The sequence below is a fragment of the Boeremia exigua genome (assembly GCF_020726555.1).
Source record: "Boeremia exigua strain MPI-SDFR-AT-0100 chromosome Unknown C7974scaffold_4, whole genome shotgun sequence".
Taxonomy (NCBI): Eukaryota; Fungi; Ascomycota; class Dothideomycetes; order Pleosporales; family Didymellaceae; genus Boeremia; species Boeremia exigua.
In genome coordinates, this window is record NW_025763521.1 from 688,702 (window position 1) to 701,745 (window position 13,044).

The following is a 13,044-nucleotide window of genomic DNA, read 5'->3' on the forward strand; positions in this document are numbered from 1 at the left end:
TCTATTTCTGTTTCTGCTGCAGGAGTACGCGTCCTTTTCTACGGAGAGGCAAATTCTGCGTAACCGAGTGTATGAATCGCGACGCCACACTGTGGCGAGTGGCGAGTGGCGGTGCTCAGCCGTTGTTGCAGACCCTGAATGCATTGGACGCAATGTCAATCATACCCGTCTTAAGCGTTCAACGTCGCGTGATGATGTGCAACGATTGCTAGTCAGCCAATCAACACACCTCGATCTAACTCATGGTATCTGTGCGGTCGCCACACCGTCTACACAGGCGAGGTCCACAAATCGTGTTCGCCGGATAGCTTTGCCATCAGCCTTGCGATTGGGCGCAGGCCTAACCCCGCAGCACATGCAACATTTGCAAAGGGTGGCTGGTGTAACTGAAGATGGCACAGATCAGTGGTGGTGTTACAGTCGGTGTCTATTCTTTCATCACCGACGCACGAAAGTTGTGACGATGACAAGAACCTTCGAGCATCGTCGGAGCAAACCACTGGTTGCCAATTTCGGGAAAGCGCCCGCTAACGACTCCTTAATCTCGGCTTGACAGGTGCTAGGGATAAGATTCAGTGCATGCTAAACGGGTTACGGGCGCGCTGCAAAGCACCAGGCATTACGACTCCAACGGCTGCTTGTGGGATTGGTCCGAGAAGCTCAGTCTCACAATCGGGTCGGCCAAGGCATGTTGGGTCGGCCACCGGGTGCATATACGCAGGGGAAAAAGCTCCGAAGGCATGATGAAATGGTCGGGGAGCCAGGGTTGGCACGACTCTATGGGGCAGCGGCAGAGAGCTCTGCCGCGTGGGGACTGCAACCGACAAGGGCTAGCATGGCCCTTTTCGGATGCAAATTTCCATCATCAGATCGGTTGATGTCATGGCGCATAACAGCGCCAGCACACACCGTAGGCGCTGTGGTGTCTGCGACTGTTCAACGGGGCCTAGCGCGAGTGGAGATGGACTCATCGAGAGGAGCAATTACGAGCGTGGAGTGGACGCGGGACGTGTCAGTGTTGGACGAGCCACACAAGCCTCGCACGAACGCTGGTGTGGCAGTTCAGGTGGATTCGAGAAACAGCGGGCTGGGACGACAGATCCTTGGGCTGATTTGCGCTCGCAGTGCGGGATGGCGACAGGTGCAACGACAATCGCACCTCTTTGGGCCTCGCAAGACTTCTGGACGCTCGCGGGAGCCGTAGGGCAGTGGCTGTGCAAGACGGCTGCCGGGAGATCAGTCGCAGACGGCTGCGTAGAGCGAGCCACAGACAGCAGGCCGCTCGCCAGATGGGCAAAATTACACGCCGAAGCAGCCAGGGAGACCAGCAGGCCAGCCTAGCCGGACTCTAGACTCGCACCCCACTGCAGCTGCACTGGCGCTCCTAAATGCCACGCGCGGCCCTCGCAGCGATTCCGTCAGGCAGCTCGGTCGCTAACCTGATAAAAGACGCCTGACCTGTCGTCGCATGCGCCAGACCGAGCCACAGTTGACACTAGCCTTGCCTGTGGGAGCTGCTCCGTTTCATCAACCCAAGGTCCACATCAGGGCTCCCCAACCTCCGACCTCACCTTCACCTCTCGATGCTCACAAACGACTCGCAGCGTCTGCCTTGAGCTTCTCGCGATGTTTCGCAACCGGTACGTCCCCCCGTGTGTTGATGGTGTTGCTTCCCGCCAGCGTGCTGTGATGTTCGCGCGTCGCGTCCGGCCCGGCAAGCTCGTAGCTAACCAGCGGTCAGATCCTCTCAAGCAAAGCCGAACGACGAGCTGCTGGAGAACTTCAAAGCCTCTTTCCCCCACCTCCAGCGGTCGCATTCGCTTGCAGCGCCCCAGGGCCATTCACTCACCGATGCGCTCGATGTAGCGCATCCCGCCAGGTACGTGCCTCTTGCGCAGCCCTGTCTTTGCATGCGTGATGCGCGCTGCGCGCTGCGCGATGCGCCCGCCTTGCGCCGGCGGTAGCGTGCCGTGTCTCTTTGTCCCTGCACCCACGCGGCCACTGCCCACGGCTGCCCCTCGTGAAGCACCACGTTGCTAACCTGCCAAACAGACACGGCGATGCCGACGACATCAAGGACCAGGACCCCACGCCGCGGGGAAACAACGAGCCATGGCGCTTTACGCCCTCGTTGCTCGACCCCAACAGCTTTGCATTCACAAACTTTGCAAACCAGCCTCCTGGCTACTACACGCCGACGCCCGGCGGCACCAACACGCTCTACCACAGCCAGGCCGGCGACCTGCACACGCCCGGATTCAGTTTCGGCCTAGGCACACCCCTCTCCCTCCCCACCTCGGAAAGCGCCGTCCACGCTGGCCAGACCAATCCCCACCTCCAGGGCTTCAATCCTCACGCACTGGGAACCCACCACCATTTCCAGAATGCCAACCCTTTCGGCATTCAGCCCCAGCATGCCCAGTCGTTTGCGCCACACCAGTTCACCCATCAGCCATCAGCCTTCGATCATGCTTCTCTCTCCCGGCTACACGAGGACCCCCCCATGGAGAATGTCATCCCGGAGGTTGAGATGCAGTCTCCCCTCATCGGCTTTCCTCCTCAGGCTTACGGAGACAACCTATCGACTGCACTGGCTGCTGCAGCTCAGCCAAACCAAAACTTCCGTTACCACGTTACCTTGAATGCACCAACCGCTATGGTAAAGCAGCCTGACGAGGTCCCCGTGACCTACCTCAACAAGGGTCAAGCATATTCCATCTCTCTGGTCGATACTGCACCCCCTCAGGCGCCTTCGTCAATCTGCAAATACCGTACCTACATCCGGATCTCTTTTGAAGATGAGCAGCAGCGACAGCGTCCTGCTTCTTGCTGGCAGCTCTGGAAAGAAGGCCGCGGTACCAACGAGGCGCATCAGCGGGGCGGCCGACTCCAGGCGGTCGAGTTCGTGGATCCAAGTCAAGTTGGCGGCGGTGAAGTCCAAGGACGACCCAGAGTCGAGCTCGAGATGTCTTCCTTCGATGGCTTTGCTGTGACATGGACTCCCGCATCTAACGCTGCGCCCGAATGTTCCTTGGCCGTTCGTTTCAACTTCCTCTCCACCGACTTCAGCCACTCCAAGGGTGTCAAAGGCATTCCTGTACGCCTTTGCGCCAAAACTGAGCTGGTTTCGGAGACTTCTGGATCACCATCCGAGACACTCAACGCCGAGCTTTGCTATTGCAAGGTCAAGCTCTTCCGCGATCATGGTGCCGAACGGAAACTGTCAAACGACGTTGCGCACGTCAAAAAGACGATCGACAAATTGAAGCAACAGATTGCCCAAGTCGAGTCCGGTATGAAAGATTTCGGAAAACGCAAGCGCAGCGGAGACGACAAGAGCAGCAATTCCAGGCCTGGAAAGCTCCAGAAACACAAACGGACGTGGTCGATGTCTTCCGCGAGTGACAACCAGGGCGCTCGTCCAGCAGCAGAAGAAGACTTGCACATCAAGTTGGCATCTCTGCAGGACATGTTCAGTTCCACACGCCCCGTCAGTCTTCTTTACCTGAAGGGCGAGGAACAGGATGATCCAGATCTTCACCCAGTTCAACTTTCCTCTTCCACACCCCAAGAACTGCCAAAGATCGACACCGCTGTTGATTCCCAAATGTGGGAGGCCCAAAGCCCGCAGACAGGCAACTCATCCATGATATCGCCAACACCAAGCTCGCAATCCCTGCATTCTGATGGGAAACGCAGGGCTTCATCATTCCAACGACCTGGTCCTTACGGACCACCATCGCGCATGACCTCAAGCGAGTGGAGAAGCCTCCCGCAGACTGCCACAAGTGATCTGAAAGGCATGGTCGCAATGCATGGCGGCTCTGACGTTCCCACCAAGGTCCAGAGGCCCTACTCTGATGATCATGCCCTATCCGGTTGGATTGAGGCACTAGGTGTTGATCAGACGTACCAGCCACCGCCCGAGCCCATGCTAAAGCCAGGTATGTACCCCGTCCAATTTTCTCGTGCTCTTTAACTGACTGCGTACAGTTGCTTGCTTTTTTGTACAACCAAGGATTGCTGGTAAGCAGCCGGATGACAACTATTTCCGCGCTGTTTATGTGATGGAGCGATCTGTCAAAGCTCTCGTACACAGCATCGCCATGAAGATTAACATCGAGCCGACTAAGGTGACTCGTACAGTCCGGATCAACCAAAAAGGTCTGCAGATCTTAATGGACGACGAGGCGATCAACGCAATACCCGAGCAGCAAGACATGGCGGCCGAATTCCACGAAATCGGTACACCCCCCGTTCAGCCTATGAAGCGAGAATGGGACGCCGGCCCTACGGATATACAGGTCGACGGCGACATCTCCGTCGTCGAAGCTGTGCACTCGACTGGCTACGAGCTCCGCCTTCTTTTCTGAGCGTTCTTCCGAACATCGGCCTTCATCGATTCCACCACTTTCCCTCTACCTTTAGACTCACGACCCATCCATACTTATGATTTTGTACTATTCGTACATTAACGGCGGGTTGCCCTCGCCCTACAGGGGGCTAATTGTGTTGATCTGTGTTTCGACACAAGGTCATAACTACCGGCGTTGAGAATCTTTGGAGATACCATTTGTTCTTTGCGGACGGAATATTTCCTTTTGTTGATATACCTTGCTCATTCTTCTTTCGGTTCGACAACGATACCCATATACCATTTCACCTTTCAGCGGTTTCAGATTGCGAAGCAACAATTAAGTGCGAGGTTTGGCAGGAAGTAACGGCGGTACATACAAGCGGGCGCGTAGGGCGGCGCTGCAACAGCGCAGTAATTGTCTACAGTAGGACGTGTTTGGATTCTAGCGGAGACAGCGGGCCCTCTCCGCCAGGCAATATCAAGTCATTACACTCTTGCAGCATGGTGCCACTAGCCTACTCAGTTCCCCTCTTCATGCTGCTGGCATGAAGCAATGCTTTTCCACGTTCACTAATCAGTCACAGCTGACATCCACTTGTTTCCATTAGGTCACGTCAAGAGCTCGTCGGCGTCTGGTTCTTTGTAGTGAAAAGCAAATTCGGTACCACAGCTGGCTCGCTACCACGGTGTCATCAACGTGCCAAGCTAAGACGCCCAGCTTCCATTACGCCGCCAGTGTGCGGTAAGTCACCGCTGCGCTGCCGTTGGCTTAATTACACCTGGCCAGAGCCTGGAATGTTGATTTGCTTTTAACATAACGATCGACCAAGCAACGGTCAATTCATCTGGCTCCTCAACCACATGAGATAGTCTGACACCAACGTCCGCACCTTTGTGGTTGGTGTTGGCCGCTATGGCTAGTCTGCACAGGATCCCCAGGACAAGCGAAATTGTAGTGGCTGGTGGGCAGGTCTAGCCGGTGCGCTCGATACCAGGCTTATGATGTCACAGTGCGGCACTTGTTCGTCCAATTACAACATCGCTACACCATTTTGTCCGACAGATCCAAAGCAGATGCGCTGGCATTTCTGAATCGACCTCGAATGAAAACAACCCTAGGCAAGCGTTTCAGGTGAAGGGGATTCGTCCTCGTGCTCGGGACGGTCAGATTGTCCCTGCAGCCTGCACAAGCCACCCTTGCCGGTTCAAGTCGACTCGTTGTGTTTAGCACGAGTTTGTCCGTCGCATCACGGCAAAATTGGTACGACAACGACGAACCTCCGGCTGCAAGCGCTTCAAGGATTTTTGGACGATAATGAGGCGAGTCATTCAAACAGTCGGAACTCACCGCGCGAATTGTAAAAAATGGACCTCAAGTTCACGCTTCGCTTCGTCCGAGAAATCATTCGGGTCGGCCTTGTCACTAAGGGATCTCTCGCCACTGCTGCATCGCCCCGAGACCCCGAGACCCTGCATATGCTGCAATGCATGGCATCTCCTTTCTAGAGCCAGAATGCAGACGACGCGTAACACTTTCAGTTCACCGACAGCCTATTAAGGTAGAGGGGAACTTCAGCTGGACTACGAGATATTGCCGTTCTCAGAACGTTCTAATCTTAGTCTTGCCATGTGTAGCTAATGTAGCTAAGCTGCGGAGTAACTGCTACAGCGTTGAATTCGCTCTAATCAGTGAGCCTTGGAGCGCAAGATCGACAATGCAAGCACCTCAAAGAAACGTGTTCAGCCACAAGATGTGGCAACGAAGTATGTACGTTGCTTCATGCACTCGCCACAGCGGCTCGGAAAGCTCCAGTCTCCGTAGAGATGATGTAAGGCATCGGTTACTCACTCTTACGTAGTTTCTGTAGATCCCCGTGTCTTTTGTAGTAAGGATCGTCTGGGCAAAGTCAGCAGAGTACTAGATCATTGAAGTTCGTGGCAAGCACATGTCAAACCCGAACCATAGTTCATAGCACAGCCACAAGCACCACGTACGCTAAGTTCATCAACTTTGCCAAGTGCTAGATGTCGACAGCCTATCATCTAGACCCGTGACTAACACGCGAAGAGGCCAACGCTAAGGCCATACCAGAGGTGCCGAGTGCGGGGCACTCTCGAATAAGCTCGCAGCCACATCTACAACGATTCCCGATAGACAGGATACTGACCCCGAGGGCTGTCGAACGTCGCCTGTCGGCTGCATCTCCGTCCCGCGCGGAAGGCCATCAGATGAGACGGATGTCACCTCGATGAAACGGTCGAGAACGTGCCGAATACGGAGCTCGATCCGTGAGAACGTGCAACTGGTGGAGATTCGTGGCTGGTCTTCTAGGGCCACAGGCGAGGCTGCGCGGGGCGTACCGATAACAGTGCTTTGAGCAGGACACCATTCCTCAATCTGGGCGAGATTGAGAAGAACAACCTTGGCAATTCTCTAGGTATGCAGGCGCTTCAGGTCTTGGGTGCACAGTGGGGATCATGGTTTTCGTCAAGCCCGTTTCCGTCAGGAAGTGCTGCCTGAGCAATCCTTTCGGACCGCATTGAGGAAGGCATCTCGGACATTGTTTTCAGTTCTCACTCGATGTCCGCACCCTGAAGTCGATAATGCGGGGTGTATCGATCAATAACAATTTTACAATTTTTTTCGGCCTGGATCTCCCAATCAGTCGGACCTATCTCTCCTTTCCTTGCAGCTCGGCACTTACCAGATGTTTTTACGTTGGCAGATTTTTGCATCACGAGAACGTCGCTGACCCGCACGAGATCGGTATCGTCATGCAAGCGCGACAAGCGATGCTTTGCTCTTGACCGCTCTTTACACAAAGGAATGCGAATACGGGCAAGAATCATTGCGCGACAAACCCTTACCCGGGGTTGCAGAAGTGTGAGTTCACTGAGTCTTTCATGACTTCATGATCGACGTGGAAGCCTGACTGCCCCTGAATGCTTCACGTGCAGAACCTTCATCCGAACAGCTTGTCACTACTGTATTATGAACTGCGTGCTACGTACAGACTATGTACACACTCTTCCAGTAATGATATCAACAAACACCGCCACAGATATCTCTTGCAGTTCGTCCTTCCCAATCGAGCAATGTAGCATTTCGCGTCCCGTTTCTGCAGAGCGAATAAGAGATCGTAGCATGGATTTACGAGCATGCGCCGCTGACGCGCGCATGGAAGACTGCCGGTTGGGCGAACGGACGAGATGTACCTGCTGGAGCCACGTTGCTGGTAAGCTGAGCGAGGACAAGGTTGTTCCCCGGCCGTGAGTGTATCACGCCTACACTTTTGCTTTTCCCCAGCCTCTCTCTTTACACACCGCAAAACATTTTCTGCATCTCCGGCTCGATTGCAGGACCGCAAATTCTCGATGAAATTGAACAAGCGCGAGTCAGCACGTCGATGCGACCAATGCGCAGACAAGGGGTCCCCTTCCACCGTCCGAGATCCGTGACCAGGGAAGAGCACGGCACGATGCGCTGTGCTCGGTGCAGCTTTACCCGAAACGGAAACACGCATTTTGCATCATACGAGTTTTCGCCTGACTAAGATATTGGTAAACCGGGAGAGCGGACTGGGACTGGAGATCTCAGGAAGGAAGCACACCATGGGGATGCTCCGTGCACCACTGTATCGGCGTGCAAGAGCAAGGGTAGGGGTGCTTTGCTGAAAGAGGGAAGTGCTCAGGGGAATGGATTATAACTAGGTTTACGGAATAATTGGTGTCTGTTGTTTGCCAATGTGAACCGACAATCCAAGCTTCAACTTTGCTCAAATGCTGCAGAATATCATCACGCCACTTTATCACATTAGCACACAGATGCAACAACAATTTCGGTGAAACAATGCCAACAAGTCTGTTCGCAGTCCCTCCTGATACCTAGTCCAGTTGCGCGGTCTGTACCAGTCCATGATCCTCTCATATCGCTTCTCCGTCATCGTAGCCCTTCATCTCCAAGCGTTGTGCGATCCCCACGGGCGGCTACCCGCAACCGAACCCGTCCCACTGTAGCGCTCCAGTTAATTCCAAGACCTTGTGCCTGTAGCAGTTGAAACCTCTGAGCTTGGTTCCGACATCCGTGTGAGAGCCCAAGCTCCCTGCACAATCAGATCGTAAACATCACTGCTGATCGCACAGCAAGGAGGTGTTTAGAAGGAGCGATTCAAACAGACAGCGGCGTGAAGATCGGTACATGTCTCAGCAGGAAAAAAGCCAGAGAGCGGAAATTTCATGAAAGCTCATACCATGACCCGATTTGAGCTTCGAATCCTTGTCCCAAATCAGCAGTGTGTATCTTAATATCAAACGGTGCGAGTGGGGTTCTAGCCTAATGGCAGCGACATCTAGCAGATCGGCATCCAGGGACACGACGGACGGACAGACGTAACCACAGCATATGATATGAATTGTCTACGGAACAACGACGTTGGTAATGAAAGTTCTATGTAGGCGAGGGGGCCTGTGAAAGTGAGTTGAAGGGACTATGACCATTCTGCCGATATAACCTGTACTGGAACAGTGAGAGCAGTTGACATCATGTTTGTTGATTCTACACCTATCTGGAGATCTTATACGGTGCCGACAATCAAAAGTGATGTTGTCAAGGTCTCGTGCGGAGTGCCAGAGCCCAGCTGAGTTGATGTCTTAGCCACGGCGCAGAGACGAGAGTGTGACTGCGAATTCAATAGCAAAAACACTACCTCAGACGAATTTGCACCTGTATGTCTCGAAAGGGCACAATGGGCCCTTTCTCTGAATGTGGGTAAAATACCGCTTTCCGCCTGATGCGTAGAGTGGCTGTGCAAGGCGACTGCTTGACCTAATATCATGGCTACATCTGTCTTTGCCCAAAGGTCCTCTAATCGTCCAGTTCTCTTCCAAAATCGATCAAGCGAAGTTTCTTTGCATCTTTAGGATGGAACTGCGCGATTTTCGCTCTGACCAAAAACCGGGTCGCAGCCGAATCTCGGTCCAGTTGATAATATGCCTTCCCTCCGCCAGGTCCGACTAAGGTTGCGAACAAATTTTCAATCAATTGCCGCATTGCCGCATCGGCTGCCTCAGCTTCTGTTGGCGGCTCCTCGTCTTCTTCGATGGCCGGCTTGTTTCCCCAAATCTGGTCGATCCTTCGTTGACGTGTTTTGTCGGATGGAGCCTTTTTAGTTGACTTCGCTTTTCCTTGCTTGGTGAAGCCTGCTGCAAGAGTGCCATCCTGAACATTCAGTATGTCACCAACGACTGGTCCTCCTAGCTCTTCGGCTGCTATCATTGCTGCCAGGTAATCGTTGATGAAGTCGTTTAAATCAACCTCAAGTGACCGTGTCGCTGCATCATAAGTTTCCTTTTGTGCACGTTTGGTTGCTATCAACTCTCGAGCCAGTTGTGCAGGTGTTTTCTGTGAGCGAGCTTCTTCTTGCGCGCGCAATCTCTCAATTCGATTCTCCATTGAATGCGTGAGGAGCCCTGCATCTTTCAAGTTTGCTTCCTCGCGGCGTAATAACGCATCTGTCGTTGTTATCTTCTGTTGTGTGCTGGAGATCGCCCGCTTGGTCCCCTGGACGTTGTGCTGTAGGGTACGAGCGATCAGAAGCGTGGGAAGTACAGAGCCCTTCTCTGGAAGGAAGGGTGCAACAGCCGTGAGGCGCTTATACGCGTCTTTCACAGCACGAAGTTGTTGAAGCCTCTCATGCGGATCCGAGGAAGCAAAGGCGGCAGCCTCAATGTTGACGTGTGATTTTGCTCGCAGCTATGTATAGTGTAAGAAAACAAGCCTTAAAAATACTGTGTTCTGCATACCGTCTCCAATGCAGCCTGTTGTTCCTCGACGCGTGCCCGCAAATCTCTTATTGTTTGAGCGAGACGCGCCTCAGTGTCAGACGCGTCAAGCTCCATCAGGTCATCACGCAACTCAGGTACATCCTTGGAATGGAAGCGAATCTTTTCGATGCTACTGGCTTGTTCTTGCGCCATGTTCTCCTATCCTTTGGCCGTGATGTGTTGGTGTTGATGCGTTCCTTCCGTTTGGTAAGCGATGATGACGAACTAGGCAACGCCGCTTCTTTCACTAAGCGGCACTGTGCTTCACTACAACCTCTCACCTGGCTCACTGTATTGGCTAGCACTGTATGTAAAGCATTGCGTGGCGAATGAGAGCAGGTAATGTCGCACACGTGACCCGAAACTGCCAAGACTGGCGATCTCCACTTCCTTTTTGGCGACGATTGCATAACGTGCTTCCCCCATCGCCCACTCCACCTACCCTCCACCCCCAGAGCTGTCATCTCGCGCGCTACCCCACCCCTACCTTTCTAATCACACATCTGTGTTCGTGGAAGTCGCGAACCTTGCTTTGCGAGAAGGTTTGACGAGCGAGCTTTTCTTACTTGGGCCGTTTCTTCTTCTGCTCGACTCCACCTCGCCCCAAGCCAACACCCACCCTCTCCGACATCCTCGCGTCATTTGCACACGCTCTTGCAGTCTGTCATAGACACCAAGAAGACACCATTCCGACATCCACACCATCTGCACGCTTCCAGCCCAGTCCAAGCTCCGACCGACCTCACCTCCACGCTCCCTCCAACCGCACCTCCGCAATTCCTTCCCAGCCGCCAGCACCAATACGCTTTCCTTGACAGCCCCCGCTGTACATAACAACGAATACAATTGAACAATTCCAGCGTCAGCTTGAGCACTTGCGTGGATTGTGAACGAGCTTATCACCCAAACCTTCAATCCCCACACAATAGCTAGGAACAATGTCCGCATCGCCGACCATTGCCGCCTCCACCAAGCGTCCGCTTGAGGAGCCCTCTTCCCCCGCCGGAACCAATGACCAGCCTGACGCTAAGCGCCCTGCGCTCGACAAACTGGTGAAAGATGAGACCATTACCGACGACATTGAGACAGCACTTCCTGTCAGGGCAGAGAGCATCGCTACAGAAGATATAAAGGCCGAAGAAGTCAAGCCAGAAGACGAGACTGCTCAGGTAGCCGCTCAGAATGGCGATGAGCACGCTCAGGTGGACACAGTCGTTCCCGATGCTCCTGCCATTCTTGAGACCCAGCCCATCCAATCCACTGCTGGTGCTAACGGCCGCCCCGCCAACAGCAACCAGCAAGTTGACGAGTCGAACTGGCTGCATCTGCGAGCATGCATTGGTACCAGTGAAGCTGCGACCATCATCGGCAAAGGCGGCGAGAACGTGACCCAGATTCGACGTCTTTCTGGTGCGAAGTGCACTGTGAGCGACTACTCACGTGGTGCTGTTGAGCGCATCCTCACTGTGAGTGGTCAAGTCGACGCGGTTTCCAAAGCATTTGGCTTGATCGTGCGCACTTTGAACCAAGAGGATCTCGAGAACCCTTCAACATCCACCTCCAAGGCCTACCCCATGCGTCTTCTCATTCCTCATATCCTCATTGGATCTATTATTGGTAAAGCCGGAGTCCGTATTCGCGAGATACAGGAGGCTTCCAACGCAAAGCTGAACGCTTCTGACACCCTGCTGCCCAACTCTGGCGAGCGGTCATTGGTTGTCCTTGGTGTCGCCGACGCTGTGCACATTGCTGTGTACTATGTTGCTCAAACATTGGTGGAGCAGTTAACAGAGCGTTTCGGTGGTCCCGCCGCGTCCCAGTACGCAACACGAAGTGGCATGGCTGCAAATGTCGTCCCTGGAGGCATGTCCGTTCAGCCATACGTCCCTCAGCCCGCTGGAGGTCAGTACTCGCAACCTCACCCGCACAACTTCCGTCGACCGGAACCTCAGCGTACTCCTCAGCATGCAGGTTATGGCGCTCCTCACATGCATGGTCAGCCGCCACAGCAGGCACCGTATGGACACCCTAGCATGGCGTACGGAGCTGGTTCGCCTGCTCGAGCTCATTATGGGGGCCAGCCACAGCCGGCGCCGTATGCTGGCCACCACGGTGCAGCGCCAGTTGCACATGGTGGTGCCCCCAACCAGCCGCCAGTCCAGATGCCAGGTCAACCCCTCACGCAGCAGATCTTCATTCCCAATGACATGGTGGGTGCTATCATCGGTAAGGGCGGTGCGAAGATCAACGAAATCCGTCAGCTTAGTGGTAGCGTCATCAAGATCAACGAGCCTACAGACAACAGCAACGAACGTCTCGTCACGATCACGGGTACACAGGAGTGCAACCAGATGGCACTGTACATGCTGTACTCCCGACTTGGTTAGTAACCCCTTCCCCTTCCATGACCTTCAAAAACTTACACCAACTACAGAATCGGAAAAGCACCGTATCTAAGTACTTACGTTACTTCCGAAGCTACTTTGCATGCACGCGTCTCTTGACGATGTGTTGCCTTGTGCTTCTATGACTTAAAACAACTGCATACCCGGCATGGCGTTCTGAATTACGGGCATTTTTTCGGTACGTACATCGCGTACGCCTGGTCTGTACTTCGACATGCGCAAGCACCGTCGAGTAGCATTTAAGATTCGGTGGTGCGTAGTGGTGGGCAGTGGCGGTCGCCTTTTCTCGATTTATCTCAATCGCATATACACAGCGGCCTCTCATTGGCAACATCTATCTCAAGCAAAAGTTTCCTACAATGTCATTACTTCAAACATGATACTTCTCCTGACCGTCGTGCATCATGCATTGTTTCGTTGTTCGCGTGAGCTGTTGGAAGTGTTGTTGTCTTGTCTGTT

The 13,044-nt window shown here is 53.8% G+C and overlaps 3 protein-coding genes across 3 annotated transcripts; 2 read left to right on the plus strand and 1 right to left on the minus strand.

Moving 5' to 3' along the window:
- Window positions 1-1,626: 1,626 nt before the first annotated feature.
- Window positions 1,627-4,373, plus strand: C7974DRAFT_411102 (CP2 transcription factor-domain-containing protein; the record flags this gene model as incomplete). The annotated part of the gene is made up of 4 exons (XM_046143526.1): window positions 1,627-1,640; window positions 1,742-1,879; window positions 2,053-3,944; window positions 3,994-4,373. The coding sequence occupies 4 exons, from the start codon at window positions 1,627-1,629 to the stop codon at window positions 4,371-4,373; spliced, it is 2,424 nt and encodes an 807-aa protein (XP_045998850.1).
- A 4,848-nt stretch (window positions 4,374-9,221) lies between these two features.
- On the minus strand, window positions 9,222-10,333 carry C7974DRAFT_374300 (uncharacterized protein; the record flags this gene model as incomplete). The annotated part of the gene is made up of 2 exons (XM_046140148.1): window positions 9,222-10,109; window positions 10,160-10,333. The coding sequence occupies 2 exons, from the start codon at window positions 10,331-10,333 to the stop codon at window positions 9,222-9,224; spliced, it is 1,062 nt and encodes a 353-aa protein (XP_045998851.1).
- A 483-nt stretch (window positions 10,334-10,816) lies between these two features.
- On the plus strand, window positions 10,817-12,718 carry C7974DRAFT_145157 (uncharacterized protein). The gene is made up of 2 exons (XM_046135675.1): window positions 10,817-12,562; window positions 12,615-12,718. Exons 1-2 carry the CDS (start codon window positions 11,119-11,121, stop codon window positions 12,635-12,637), a joined length of 1,467 nt encoding a protein of 488 aa, XP_045998852.1. The 5' UTR covers window positions 10,817-11,118; the 3' UTR covers window positions 12,638-12,718.
- Window positions 12,719-13,044: the final 326 nt, after the last annotated feature.